The sequence below is a fragment of the Carassius gibelio genome, chromosome B20, assembly GCF_023724105.1.
Source record: "Carassius gibelio isolate Cgi1373 ecotype wild population from Czech Republic chromosome B20, carGib1.2-hapl.c, whole genome shotgun sequence".
In the NCBI taxonomy this organism is placed as follows: Eukaryota; Metazoa; Chordata; class Actinopteri; order Cypriniformes; family Cyprinidae; genus Carassius; species Carassius gibelio.
Window position 1 is genome coordinate 4,755,405 of NC_068415.1, and position 16,371 is coordinate 4,771,775.

At 34.7% G+C, this 16,371-nt stretch overlaps 1 protein-coding gene across 4 annotated transcripts in view; it reads left to right on the top strand.

The window, feature by feature from the left end:
- Positions 1-16,371, top strand: part of LOC127984465 (kelch-like protein 29) — a 234,322-nt gene that overhangs the window by 200,187 nt on the left and 17,764 nt on the right. For all 4 annotated transcript variants that reach the window (XM_052587112.1, XM_052587113.1, XM_052587115.1 and 1 more), the window contains 2 exons: positions 6,980-7,162; positions 7,501-7,681. In XM_052587112.1, the coding sequence (XP_052443072.1) occupies positions 6,980-7,162; positions 7,501-7,681 (364 nt within the window). The remainder of the gene's footprint in view (positions 1-6,979; positions 7,163-7,500; positions 7,682-16,371) is intronic.

Here is a 16,371-nt window from a genome sequence, read left to right on the forward strand (position 1 = left end):
ATAAAGCTTGACTTACCAGTCCAACCATAGCAACTGGTGTCGGAAGGGAAGGGAAGGGAAGGGAAGTCGTGGCCTAATGGTTAGAGATTCAGCCTCCTAACCCAAAAGTTGTGAGTTCGAGTCTCGGGCCGGCAGGTCGCACTGGACTATAAGTCGCATTTATTTAGAACCAAGAGAACACATGACCATCTACAGCCGCAAGAGGGCACTCTATATCTTCAGTTTAGACTACAGGAGCACTGAGCAGCATAGAGCGCCCTCTCGCGGCTGGAGACGGTAATGTTTTCTCTTGGTTCATTTGTCTTAGGTCATTTCTTTTTGTTCATGTCATATTAATTTTGATAAATAAGTCGCACCTGAGTTTAATTCGCAGGACCATCCAAACTATGAAAAAAAGTGTGACTTATAGTCCGGAAAATATTGTAGCCCTAATACATGGCTAATTTTCTTGTAATATGCATGCTAATAAGCAACTAATAAGTGTTACCTATTCTAAAGTGTTACCAACATTAATTTATATTGAAAAAAAAAAAGTTGATTTTTTTTTTATATAATATTAATCAATTTGTACCACCATGAGTAAGGGTCCCTTATGCCAATATTAGTGCCTGGGTACATGAGACTAAACTACTGCAGCACCTGAGCTTGAAACAGTGAGTTGGATTGTCCAGTAAATGCACCATATTCAATAAAAGCTGAGTAGGAGTGAAAGATATCAAGGTTACGGACATCTTTAAAGGGCATTTTATTCCACACAATACTATTATGTGAGCAAAATGATTTTCATTTCATCCCTAACTACATCATCATGAACATCATCATTCCCAGAAAATGTATTTCCAAGGTAGAGCACTTAATTACTTCTTCAGGCCTGACTTATCCTCTCTTTTCATTTGCGAGGTTTTTGACTCACTCCGGTGGGACTGGATTGAAGGGCAACGAAATGACAGGGGTAAAAGCCCACACATACAAAGTTCAGACGTTCAGGGACGCCCGTGCCCGCAGCGTCACCTGCCCGCCACATCTTTCTGACAAGCGGGTTCAAAGCTGCAATTTATCTCTGCCCACGACCGCAACCGTCTGAGAGTCTCGGAGGAGAGAGAACTTCCTCTCTTCTGGACTCAAAGACCTCTTCCACATCCAGCTTTTAATGGTAGGGAAGAGCAGGACGAGGGCAATTAGATGGAAACCAAGCCCTGTCCCAGCTGGGGGATCCGGGGTCTTGTTCTAGGCCAAGGTGCAGGCTGTTTAGAGCAGGTTTGGGTTTCCTCCCACTGTGAAAGAGAGATTGAGCTCAGGAGGAGAGAAAAAGAGACAGTTATTTACCATCGTTCCCTACTCTGGATGTTATCATTATCACTCTTTAGCTCAGTGGGGGATGAGAGCTACCTGGCCGCCCTGACGTCCCGTCTGGCAAACCCTTATTTACCGATGGCAGCCGCTGAGTCAATGCTATAGATAGGACACATTAAGGGGAAGTGAGGTGGAAGAGACAGGTGCGATTGTCCTGTGGGAGGCTGTGCGTGGCGAGCGAGGAGAAGCTCACCTGTCAAAGGTGTGGATCGCAGCTCAATGCGTCGACAGAAAGCTGGCAAAGAGGAAAAGTAGATGTGGGAAGCACTTGCCCCGCCCACATCCAGCTTGATTGACAGGTGCTGGCTGAACTCCTACGGGTCCACTTCCTGTTTACTTCTGTTTTTGTTTACTTTTCTATGACAGCGCTTGCTTTAGGCTGTTTGAATGGAGGTAACTCGATTAAAATCAGCACATCTCATTAAGGAATGAAACGTTGCTTCAGCAGCACTTTTGAAGGCTGAAAAAGGTCACCTGCTGCTCGAACAGACTCAAATCTCACAGGAAATAAGAAATGGCTGTGGTTGCCCTTTAGGGCTTACAGTGAAATGAATATACTCACTGTGACAGTGACTGGAGTGATAGACCTGCCATACATTTTTTTTTTCACATTTCAGTTCATTATAAGTACTCACAGAGAGAAATTTATCGTCAGGTATACACTACCAGTCAACAGTCTGGACACATTCTTTATTATTACTATTTACTAATATTATGAAACAACATGCTTGTAAGTATGAGAATTATATAATAAATCTAAATAATAAATCAAAACAATCATTTGGTTTAAAAACAATAATAAAAAAGGAAAGACTATTGAAAGACTTCACATGTTTGCTGGACACTTGTAGGTTTTCCTTCACTGGTTGAACTCATCCATTAAAAATGTAAGTGTAAATTCTATAAAATGAAAATCTACATTTAAATTAAATTATTATAAAATTAATAGTGTGTGTGTGTGTGTGTGTATATATATATATATATATATATATATATATATAAATATATATAAATATATATATATATATATATATATATATATATATATATATAGTTTATTCTTTTTTATATACAAGTTGTACAGGTATATCTGTATTTGTCTTAAAGTCTAATATTACACATTACTGCAAAATCATGAGAAAATCATATAATTTCAGCAAGGGTGCACTTCGGCTACTTACTAACTTTGCTAACTTTTAAAATTCCTAGTTGTGTCTGTAGGATTCCTTGCAGTTCCTTATTTGTTCCCTTTTTAACACTATTTTAAAATGCAAGTCATGAATGTAAACGAGCTTTTAACTGTTATACACTGTTGTGATAAAAAGGATACAGTATTTATTTGTTTTGTTTTGCACATTTGCACATGTTCTGTCTGCTCTACCTGCATGCTTGCCTAAAGGATGCTGAACTCTTCATTTCCAGAAGCAGTCTGGTCCTTCCTCATGTCTCAGTTAAGACAATCCACTTCACACTGTATTTTTTTTCCTCTAGATTTTGCTATTTTTCTCTCTGTTCCACTCCAGTTGTGTTTTTACCTGCCCTGGAGAGAAAAGCCAAGATTTAGAAAGAGAGAGAGAAATGTAGAAGGAGAAAAAGATGACAATATTGTAAAAGAAGGATGCTGGAGCAGAGAGAAGCCCATGGATCAGGCAGGCGGCTGTTGTCAGGGGAGCGCTGGGGAAGTATTGATTCGGAAAGATGAGCCAGCGGTTAAAAGAAGCTCAAGGATGTCTTCACGTCACTCTCTCACTTTTCTCTGCTCTCTCGCCGACTTTCTTCCTGCACCTTAAACAAAGCCGGTCTCTGCAAGGCGATTTGATGACAAGCCCTGCGCCGGTGTAGACATGATGCAGGAAGTCTGAGCGCTCGAACCCTTACACACACAATAATAGGCTTTCTAAGTGTAAACCTGGATAGAATTACACCGGATGATGCTGGGATCCTTTTTTTCCTTCTGCAGGAACATTTCGACCTCGTTTGTTGAAGATAAATGCAGTAAGGTGCTTGTTAGGTGATTGTCTACTGAGCCAATCAATGCAGAGCTCCCAAGTCTTTATGGCCACATACACAATACAGGTTTCAGGAGTGACAACTGCATTTAAATACACATTTCTTTACTGAAGTAATTTTACAGCAACCAAACATCATTTATGTTCGGCAGTTTGAACTAAACCACCATTGACAAAGCTACACTCTTGAAGGGTTGCCATGTCCACTTATTATAAGCAACACTTATTAAACATCTTTAGGCTTGTTATTTGGTCTCAATCCAGTTTATGGAAGTGCAAGTCACTTATATGTTATTACATGGTTTGAGTTTAACATTAACGTGTTTGAGTTTATTAAGGTCTTGTTCTTGTTTGTGGTTTATTTTTCTAGTAAGATCTGGCAACGCTAAAGAATCTAAATTTACCTTTTAATTTTCTTGCACCACACAAACAGAATAGACACAACTCTGATATGCTTAACAGTGCTGGGTAGATTACTTACAAATTTTACTCCCATTACTGATTCCAAATTACATGACAAAAATTGTAGTTCGTAGCGTAATCCATATATTATCATATAATCAGACTTTTAACATGACTTGTTTATCAGATTGATTTAAATAAGATAATCTCATGAATATATAATACAAAGACAAAGAAAAATATATTCCATTCATTGTTATTAACAACATGATGTGCATTAAACATTACGGGGCCTATCATACACCCAGTGCAAGGCGCGGCGCTAGTGTTTTTGCTAGTTTCAGCCGGACGCAGTTCTCATTTTCATGCCCTGCGCTGCGTTGTTTAAGTAGCAAATGCATTTGTGCCCATTTGTGCGGTCATGGGCGTGCTGGTCTAAAAAAGAGGTGTGTTCAGGCGCATTGTTGGCGCACTGCTATTTTGAGAAAGTGAAAATAGATTGCGCCATAGACCAACTCAAAACTGGTCTAAAGTCTGGTGCAATGTTTTTTATTTGTTATTAAAAGAGCTGGTTAATAATATATTGTAATATTTACAATGCGCATACACTATGTTTATTACACACACAGGGAAAGCAGCACACAAACATTTTTAAAAATGCAAAATTACATTCCGCCATGTAAATAGCGAACCCGCCATGGCGCGAGCACAACTGGCTTTTAAAAGGGATGGGAGATGAGACTCTGATTGGTTTATTGCACGTTACGCACAAAAAACACCCATCACTCATTAAGAGAATAGGGACAACCCATTTAGACCAAGCATAAGTGGATTCAGACTGAGTGCACCTGTACCGTGTGCTTTAGACCATGCACTTAGATCATTAAAATAGGGCCCAACGTCAAAGATTTATTAATTATTATTACATTATTCATAATTTATTGCAATTATTATTATTCACATAATATGTAATCAATAGAAAGTAACAAGTCTGTTTATGAGTAAAATGCAATAGAATCTAATTACAAGTCCTTAGTTTATGGAATCTGTAATCCAGATTACATGTAATCAGTTACTACCCAGCACTGGTCATTAACAACTGGTTGTTCGGTTCGGTATCATACACATCCCGTAGAATCTCTGCAAATGCGGGTGTCACTCCCTGAGTTTTTTCAGGAGTCAATTGTAAAAACTTCTTTCAGTGCAACTCTGTGAGTCTTTTTGGACATGATTTCAAGAGCTTCATGATTTGTGGCATCATTTACCAAACCGTCTGAATTACACACCAAAGTTTGAGTATAAAACCTGTAGCACAGTGATGTTTGCCTCCATTAATAAACAGTTCTTGTAATATAACTCTTTAGCATAACTGTACAATGTTAATGCTTGCATGCAATGGTGGACCCAGGTGTGCATATATTGGCTCATCCAATCGGATTTTAAAGCAGTGTGTGTGTTAGAACGGAATTTGTTATTACAAATGCTAAACACTCATATTTCATCTGAGTACTTTGCAAAAATGAGAGTAGCAGAATAGAGGATCACGGATGAGTGCTCAGGTGCCCGTGATGCATTTCATATAGTGTCGAAGCCAATGTGCCCAGGGCTGTAAGACTCTTGAGGGCATGCAGCCAAACAGATGGTTATGAGTTTAGTTAAGCTCTGATAATTCACTTACACTCTTCATTGGACACACATGCACAGACACACTCTTCATGTGGATGTTGGGTAACCTGGAAACCAGTTTTTATATAATATATTAGGTGCTGTATTTTAATATTAATTTCATTTATATTACATACACTGTCATTCAAAGGTTTGGGGTCAGAAAGTTTTTGAAGGAAGTTTCTAATGATCCCCACGGCTGCATTTTAATATGCAATTTATTCTGGTGATGCAAAGCTGTATATAAAACCTCATTACTTCAGTCTTCAGTGTCACATGATCCTTCAGAAATCATTCTAAAATGCTGATTTGATGCTTAAGAAATTTTTTTATTACTATTAATGTTGAAAACAGCTGTGCTGCTTAATAGTTTTGTGGAATTAAAATTTTTACAGGATTCTTTGTATCTGTGTGTATATGTATGTATGTATGTGTATATATATATATATATATATATAATATATATATATATTTACAGTATATATAAACAGTATATATATATATATATATATATATATATATATATATATATATATATATATATATATATATATATATATATATATATTATGTGTAGAAAACAAAGAAAAACAAAGACAATTTGTTATATGTTTAATTGTTTGATTTATGCTACATTTCCTATCAATTTTATTATTTTCATCATGAGAATAATACTTATTATTTAGGATACTTTAAATGTCTACTGTGCAGTTAGCTTTAGAAATACACACAGGTCTTTTAGAAAATGTGTTTGTTTTCAACGTTGAATTCATCAAGAACCTCAGTATATTGCTAATGGGGTAGTAAAATTAATTATATTCATCTTTTTTTCATTATATTTTATGTTTCATTATGTTTTATGTCAAATGATTAATCACAAAATAAAAGTTTTTGTTTTATATATATATATATATATATATATATATATATATATATATGAATACACAAACATACAGTATATATATATATATATATATAAAATTACAAAATTACATTATATTTACGTGTATTATTTATATGAATATAATTTATAATATATATAAATCTAGTTAATATATAAACAACATATTTTTCTTAAATATATACATGCATGTGTGTGTATTTACAAAAATACAAAAAAATAAATACACAGCACACACACAACAATTATGTTAATAAAAAAAAACTTTTATTTGGATGCGATAAATCATGTGACAGCACTAATTATATCTAATCTTTATATACTTTATATGTTTGCATTTCAAGTAAATCGTTTATCTGTTATAATGATGTCTAGATATTTCTTGAAAACATTACTCTTCTTCCAGTGAGCCTTTATTTATTTTTGTAGTGCGGCTCTCTGGGTTTTAGATTCTCACATAAGATAGCTGCGATGTGAAACGGTGTGGAGGAGCAGCAATCTTCTTCGGGGGTCCCTGCAGTCCATCAATCCGCCATGAAGAATAACTGCACTCCCAGCCTTTGTCAGGCTCTCTATTTCAACACACCGACACGACCACCACAGGGGCCATCAAGTCCTCATATATTTGTATCCTCGGTCTAACCCGCAGGTGTAGCAGAGGTGATCGTGTTGGTGGGAGGACGGCAGGCGATCGGTATGAACCAGCGCTCTCTGACGGCCGTCACCTGCTTCAATCCTCAGAACAGCAAATGGTATCCTCTAGCCAGCCTCCCGTTCTACGACCGGGAATTCTTCAGCGTCATCTCCGCCGGGGACAATATTTACCTGTCAGGTACGTCAGATTTTGGAGGGAAGGTCATTCATCAACAGAACAGACTGCGGTTGCATTGATGTGATGAAGGATCACCAATGCAGTTGCATTAATCTGCATCCACCGACCCATAATATCAAAAAATCTATTGGTCTCCATGCCAGATAAATGCAACAAATCCTTTATCAAGGTCACGTTTCCGTCCAGCTTATTTTGGTACTTTCTGGGTCGTATTACAAGTGTTGCTCTCCGTGCTGCATCGGTAAACAGTTGTAAATTTTTTCCCAGATTTTTCAGAACATTTTCAACATTGACATTGTGCAATGTCAAGGCGTGACGGTGCGTGCTCTTGTTTCCAGGTGGTACGGAGTCAGGGGTGACAGTGGCAGATGTGTGGTGCTACATGTCTCTTCTGGACAACTGGAACCTGGTGTCCCGGATGACCGTCTCTCGCTGCAGGCACAACAGCTTGGTGTACGATGGGAAACTCTACACTATCGGAGGACTCGGGGTGGCTGGAAACCTGGAGCATGTGGAAAGGTAATTTGTCCTGCAGTTAACTAGCTCGGGGGAAAATGAATGCACAGATGCATTGTGATGGATTTTCAGATGATTCATATGGCACATTTACACTCGGAGCTGGAGGAGAATTGGCTATTCTTAGAAAACTAGCAGCGTTATTTTAGTGTTGGTACTTTGTTGTATATATTTTAAATTAGATTTTGAGTTTTCATTTTAATTTTAGCTCATTTTTAGTTTGTTTGTTGAAAAAAACAAATGAATGGGAAATGTTGCATAGGCAAATAGCTGAAAAAAGTACAATTATTTCATTTCAGTGAATCATTATATATATATAATACATATATTTTATTTCAAGTAATGAAAATGTTATTTTATGGTTTTAGTTTGCTAACAATAATAAACCTGTTTATTAAATATGTAGGGCCAAATTACTCAAAATTAAATTATTAAATAAATGTTGAAACATCTCCCGGATATTTTCTACTTGTATTAAAATTATGTCATAGTCAATGTTTTGATTGATAACTTCATCTTGCAAGAGTCAACAACAAATCTTTTAATGTACCATCCTTAGCCATAGCTGATGCGAAAAACACGAAAAAAGAGCCTAAATTAGAAAGACCAAAGAAATGGAGTTTGAAAGGCGATGCTGCCCACAACCACGACCCTGGAAGTGATATGGAGGCAGGAAATAAATAAATGAATGAATAAATACATAATTAAACATATAAATAAATGAATAAATAAATAAAAACATGAATAAATAAATACATATTTATATAATTATTTTTGCATTTATGAATTAATTTATGTATTTAATAATTTTTTTATGTATTTCACAATTTATTTATATATTTTAACATTTATTTAATTATATTAATTATTGTTATTGTTTTTTATTATGAAGTTTTAGTTGTGTAATTAGTTTTAGTTATTTTGAGAAATGTTGGTTTGCCAACTAAATTAAAAATGTATATATATTTTCACCTTTTTTGTAAGCTTTCTATACAATACTAGTTACTATAAAATACTCCATGCAGTATTATATTTCGGTGATATTCTGTTGATATTATATATATATATATATATATGTGTGTGTGTGTGTGTGTGTGTGTTTATAAAAGTTTTTGTAATTATGTTGTCTTTTTGTCTTTTGTATTAGTTTTTGTTTGGTTATGTTTTTGTTTGTTTGTTTATAGATTTGTATTGTTTTAGTTGGAGTTTTTAGTTATAGTTTTAGTTTTTAGTTTGTTGATTTAGTTTTAGCTGTTTTAATGTTTATATTTTATGGTACTTATATTCATGTTTATTTTATTTCAAGTGATATATATTTAAATGTATTTAATAATAATAATAATTACAATCACAACAACAACCCTGGATGCTAGCAAGTAGTTGCAAGTTGCAAGCTTCCATACTTTGTAAAGATTGAAATGGATCAATATACCTGTGCAACTCTGTCTTTTTTGTTTGTTTGTTTTTTTTGTTTCTATTTTGATTTAAGGAGAATTGCTTCTTAATTGCATTTTACCTTTATAAATGAAATCAAGTGAATCAGGAGGTACACACGATTCCCATTCCCGCTCCCCAACATCAGATATCATCCATAATAAACACCACATTCAAGTCATCCTCAAAAATTAAAAGTCAACGTGGTTTGCGTTATAAGTGATTTGGGTAGATAAAAAGTATTTCTTTATGTGTTCTTTTTAAACACATGAAGCTTTGAAGTGTTAAATGACCATAATGAAGAGCAAAGGATTAACATGAGATGTTAAACTGATTTTTTATCTGTATGTTTTATCATTCTAGTGCTGTTACAGAGTCAATCCTCCTTATGAACCAGATAAATCATTCGTTTTTTTCTAGCAAGCTTTCGTGCTTTTCCTCATTAGCAGTACACAAAATGCGTTCAAAATCAATTGTGCTGTCAACATTATAATTACAGCTTATGATCAATATCAGTTAGCTTCCACAGTGAATCTTTAATTAACACTCGGAAAGTCTCAGTTTGAGAAAAGTTACTTTCTAATGATCCCTTCTTTATATTGTTATTTCTATATTTACATGGGCATTTATATTACTGAATTATGTGTGTGTGTGTGTATGTGTATATACTGTATATATATATATATGGTCAAAAAAGCTACAAGTTATTTTTTTCTAGCTTTCTTGCTTTTCCAGATTATCATTACACATGAATGTGAACAAAATCAATTGCTCTGTCAACATTCATAATTACAGCTTATGATCAATATCAATTTGCTTCCACAATGATTCCTTAATTAACAAGTCCAGCCTGAAGGAAATGCAAAGTTTCCCTCTCGTAATTATGATTTCATAGAGCCATACGCATGCACTGAGCTCCTGAATATGATCCTTCTGACATGAGTTGAGCACAGCAAAACAAAGATGTGAAGCACTGCAGTATGGGAAATATATGTGCACAACAGTTTCATTTTTTGCTCATATCTCCTCATGTGAATGTGTTTAACCTCTTAGAGTGAGATTGTGACACGTCTGATTCTCCAATTGTGGGTGGCACGAGGGGGCAAGATTAAACAGGGCAATCAAAAAAACATTATGGCCGGTATTAAAGGAGCCAGCCACAGATCATTACTGGTCTGAAAGGAGCTCAGGAGTCCCTATGAGTGCACAAGTCTGTCAAAACCAGCCTAGAATTTGATATTTCTCTTTAATGTCCATCATATTATGATGCAGCGACTTTCCCCGTGACACCTTTACACTTAAAGCTGCAGTTGGTAACTTTTGACGCTCTAGCGGTTAATAAACAGAACTGCTTGCGCCTTGCGGAAGAACATCGTAGCCGGAACTACTTCTCTCTGTTTATGTCTATGAAGAATCACAAAGGTACTGGGTTACTCCGCCGCGGTACCCCCGAAGCAATCTAAAATAGTCTGAATATAAACACTTATTATAGGTGCACACTAGTGATTCAGGACAAGCTAAAAACACGGTTTGGAAAATGGATTCATGGTGTACTCGCTTATTATATACATTTTTCTACATTTTGAACACAAACAAAGTTACGGACCGCAGCTCTGATTGGTTGTTTTTTACCAGGAGCGGATGACTTTCTGCAAATGGCACTAGGACACTGGGAGGAGCCAGAGGAGCTTGATTTTTTCACAGATTATCTGTCTCATATTCTACTGTCAGGACATAATGACAGGTTTAATAAATATGTAAAAAAATTTATTTTTACAAAAGTTACCTACTGCACTTTTAATAACCCAAAACTTCAGATGAAGGTTTCCTTCCCTTCCAGAAATGAGCTGCGTTGATCATGCTATATGGATTAGTTTATGTATAAAGCCCTGAAGCGTGCCGGACGTGCATGCATGCATGTATGCTGAGTTTAGATGTTAAGCATCCTTCACCCAGTGCTTCAGTCTGTATGTGTTGCATGTGAAATCGATATCATAACTCACTTGCTCACCATTATATTCTCATTATTGTGAGTTTAGCTGAGCGAATGCATGCTGTACCTCAGCGCTCAGTAGCGCCACAGGGATAAACACTTACTATTGCAAGCATATAGTTTCAACAACCTCAACAGCTTGAATATTTGATTTGAGTTTGTATCCCGTTGTTTGTGGGTAGGTTTTGTTGTAGCGTGTGTACTGTACACGAGTGAATCCTAGGATTTGATCAGCATAGACGAATGAAACCTCTTCCCCCATCATGAAGTCATTTACAGTGTGACGGTGCTAAACTTACACTGAGATTATAGCTCAGCCCCTTGAGAAGGTATATGATTCAGCTTATTAGAAGTATTTGTTAAGACTTGCTAATAATATAGTTTCTGATTCTAACCATGTCCTGCATAATGAGTTTGAACTATTACCATCGAACCAGAGGTACCAAGATTTAACAAAGTTAGGCTGAATCATTCTTTTGTGCATCAGGCTGTCCTCGAGTTGAATAAATGGTTTTGTGAACATTGTGTAGTTGTATAAGTGTAGTAGGAGGGTAAGGTCTAATGTGTCTTGTTCTTGTGTGGATCAAGTGCGTGTTTTTGCTTAAAGGATGCTGATTGTTGTAAACACAGATACTGGGATGCAAGAAAAATGTCAGACTTGTCTGACAATAAGGTGCTACATCACATCACATAAATGATAATCGACTGTAATAATGATCAGCAACCAACTGAATTACTGATTAGTTGAATATTTGAACTGTGCATGAGGAATGTCCATCAGCGATAGCACTTTTAAAGTATTCAATAGGGCTGCAGCTATCGATTCTTTTTGTAATCGATTAATCTAGCACTTAATCGATCGATTAATCGAGTAATCGGATAAAACGATTTGTGTGTGTTTTTAAACAACCAAAACAAATAATGCATAACAAAAATGATGTGGCTGTAAAATGAACAAGCATTTGGCTTTTATTTCTCAACAGAGGTATTTATTTCCAAGTCCAAAAGTTTGGCTCCAAAAGTTAAGTGCCAAGTTGGCATTGCCAACAATTATAGAACAATGTACAGTTAAGTGAACTTACTGTAACATGTATAACATGTATTGTAAAACTAATATGAATATAAACTTAGTTTTTTGTCTTCTTAATACACAACATTACAAAAAAAGGATTGCACCTTCTGCAAATTTAGTTTAGTTAACCTGAGAACAAAAAATGAATATAAAATATCAAGCCAAACAGGTACACAATGTATAAAATGTATAAAAAAAAATTATGTAAATAAAACAATTATAAACAATTATAAATAATAAGCTGTAATCTCAAAACAAACATCAAAATGTACGTGTGTGTGTGTGTGTGTGTGTGTGTGAAGGGGTTCTTTTTTAGGCTATACTCTCTTGCAATTGAACGTGATAGTTAGGTTTACTATAAAACGTCATCAAAGTTAGACATCATATCTAGTCTAACTGCATCACGACATCGCTACAAATGCAGTATGGGATTAAAATCAGCGAATATCAATAGGCTTAGACTACGTTAATTTACCTTGTTTCAGCGATGCTTGGTAAAACAGCATAGAGTGGATGTCTTTTGTTCAGATGCTGTATCATGGAAGATGTGCTGTTGTGGTATGCCAGCTCTATTTTGCAGTAGAGACACTGCACCTTGTTCTCTTCTTTATTACGTGTGTAATGATCCCACACTTTAGACAATTTCTGCCGTTTATTTACAGTGATGGGAATAACGGCGTTATAAATAACGGCGTTACTAACGGCATTACTTTTTCCAGTAACGAGTAATCTAATTGATTACTCTTCTCATCTTAATAACGCCGTTACCGTTACTGCCAAAAAATGCGGCGCGTTACTATAACTGATGATGAAGCTGTTTTTTTTTTTTTTTTCATCAGACCAACTAGATCTCTGAGCGAGAGGCAAATACTTTTTTTTACTGTTCTTCCTTGGTTAGTGGGCAGAGCACGAGACAAGCGCATAAATGCTGACGATTGGCTGCGGTAGAGTAAAATTTCATTGTAAGCCAATCAGAGGTAGAGTTGGGCGGGTGTTCGAAAGCACGCATAGTAGTGATGGGAATTCGGCTCTTTTGACTCAGCTCACTGAAAAGAGCCGGCTCTTCGGCTCACAAACGGCTCTTTAAATGACTTTGACTATAATATTTCAATTTTTATTACATAATTATTTAATTTCTATAGGCTAAATTTGAAAAAAATTTAGTTGGCTCTTCAGATATGCGAGCCAGCTCCCGAAGTTCAACTAAAAAAGCCGGCTCTTAGAGTCGGCTCATTCGCGAATCGCGAACGACTCCTCAAAAGCTCATTCGCGAACGAGTCGATCCATCATCACTAACGCTCATTCGCGAACGACCCATCATCGGACAGGACAGGACACACAACGAACAACACAAGCCAGTCAGTCAACCAGAGACAGGTATGGCGACGAGCCCAAATAATCCAAAAGTAGCCTTCTCTAAATAGAAGTATATACATTACTTTTTCCTTCAAGAAATTAAAGAAACAATAAAAGGAAATATCAAAAGTTCCCAAAAATCTATCGTGTTATTTGCATTGATCCACTATATAAACATAATATCTACATACATGCCATTTGATTGGAGGCTAGTCTCACTTTGTCCCACAGCAACTTTTTTTTTTAGATGTGTGTACAATGTTTCATGTTTCTGTTAATAATGTATTGTATTAAGTGTCCATTTCATTATAATATTCAGATTTATCATAAATAATTGAACATGCACATGTATTTTAAGTTCCTTTAAAGAGGGGTAGAGGTGGGGTCACGTTTGAGCATTTAAAATTTAATTTTACTTGAAAGTAACGCAATAGTTACTTTCTTAAGTAACTAGTTACTTTAAAAATTTGTAACTGAGTTACTAATTTAGTTACTTTTTGGAAGAAGTAACTAGTAACTGTAACTAATTACTTTTTAAAAGTAACTTGCCCAACACTGTTTATTTATAGATCTATTCTCCGCCATCGCGCCAACTAAATTCAAAAGGTCCGAGTGAATAAACGGTCCGTGTGACACAATCAAATCCCTGCGCCGCGCGTATAGTGCGCGTCATAGGAATTTAACGAGGCTTCGAGGCAGAGTTTTTGCCTCGAGGAATTTTTGTAATCGAGTAACTCGAGTAACTCGAGGAATCGTTTCAGCCCTAGTATTCAATATGTTAGGTACAGTAATTTCATTACATTGAAGGTTGCAGTTAATTATCACTATCTCTGTTAATCATCATTGCATAACAGATGCTGTCACTGATGGCAACTAACAGTAAAAAGTTTGAATTTATATATTTATATTTACTGTAGATTAATTTGAAATGTATGTATTAATATTTTAGTTATTTAGTATATATATAGTAATTTTATTTGATATTTAAAGATATAATTATAAAAATAATGTTAAAATGTATACATTCATTGCGTTATTGTTAAGACTATATATTAATATTTTATATATTTAAATAGATCATATGGTTTTAATTAAAAAAGTTTTTATAAATTATTATTACTTTATATATAAATATAAAATCAAAGTTAACATTTTTAATTTATTAATGTTAAATATATAATTGAAGTTGGAATTTATAAATTAATATCATATTAATTTAAATGTATGTATTAATGTTAAATCATTTTAAATGTATTAATGATTTTAAATGTTAATATATAAATTAAAACTTGAATTGTGTGCAATTTATCTGTTTATTAAATATAAATGAAATATAAAATTTATTATATTTTATATTAAAATGTTTTATATTAAAATATTTTATTATTAAAATGCTTTATTCATTGATATTGATAATTGTACTAATATTTTATTATAGAAATTATATTTATTTAAATATATATATATATATATATATATATATATATATATATATATATATATATATATATGAATGATTTAATTTTAATTAATTATATTATATTAATATATAAAATGAAAACTGCAACTTTATGACCTAGCATGTATATATTCTGTGGCCTGCATGACCCATCTCCAGTCTGGACACACCGTTGAACATTGCATTACTGAGACATATTTGTCAATATGCCATGTTTTAAGTTCATCTTAGATGAAAAATATAGCTTACAAAGTCTAGTTCCATCTTTCTTGCCCTCTTTCGATCTCTAACCCCTTGTTTGTGGCCCTCCATCTGTCTCATGGTACGTTTTCATGCGCTGAGCCATGCAATCATTTCTGCTCAGAAGCATGTCTTCAGTAAGGCCTCTCTGTTCTGCCACCCAGCATGAGCGCATCAGGCGGCTTCTGTCCCAGGGTCACGCTGCTGGCTGTGTTATTGCGATGAAACAGTGTTTAAGTTTCATTTCTGATTTAGTTTGTGTGCAAGCAAACTGTTAAGTGCAGTTGATTGCTATTCCAAAACAAATAAAAGAAATGACCCCCCACCCCACCCCTAAACTCCATTTTAAGTTTAATGAGCTCATATAGATAATACAGCCAAATAGCTCTGGAATATTTGCTATAATTGCTGAGTTGATTCAGATAATGAGAGCAACAACACAGAGCATTAGAGCGGAGAACGGTGCAGAAAGCATGACCTCACACGCTCTGTGCTGCTGTTTCTAACACTATCCAAATCAAACTCGGCTTGATTTCCTGCTCGTTTGTGCAGCTGAGGCTTCGCATTATTACATGCTTTGTGTTGTTTAATATGCCCTTGTGGTTCTTTTTAATTCATGGAAATTAAAGGAAATCTCCTATAGATAAAGAACCATTCATATTAAAATAACACATGCAGAAATAACGAAATAAAAGATTGTAAGTAAGTATTTCAAGTTTGAATTGATGTGAAACTTTAGTTGCTCTAACTGCTCTCCATTTTTCTTTAGCCTTTTAGCCTTCACTAGCTCATTTAAATAGTCCTGAAGTGTGATAAATGAATTTTTAAAGTGCAATTATTTCGTGTAGGTCATTAAACTGCATTTATAATGATTATAAAATGATTAGCAAAACTGTGTAGAAGTTTTAAATGGAGTATGACTTGCCATACCACAGGATATGACAACTTTATAATGTACTGTACAGTAAGGCAGACAAACAATAATAATAATTATAATAATATTGTTATAAATGTATATATTTATATAAAAATACATATATATTTAGATTAATAAATAAATCTATATTTATGTATTTGTTTATATGCATATTATTTTGTGTGTGTGTGCCTGTAACTTGAATTATGCATGACTTTCAAAT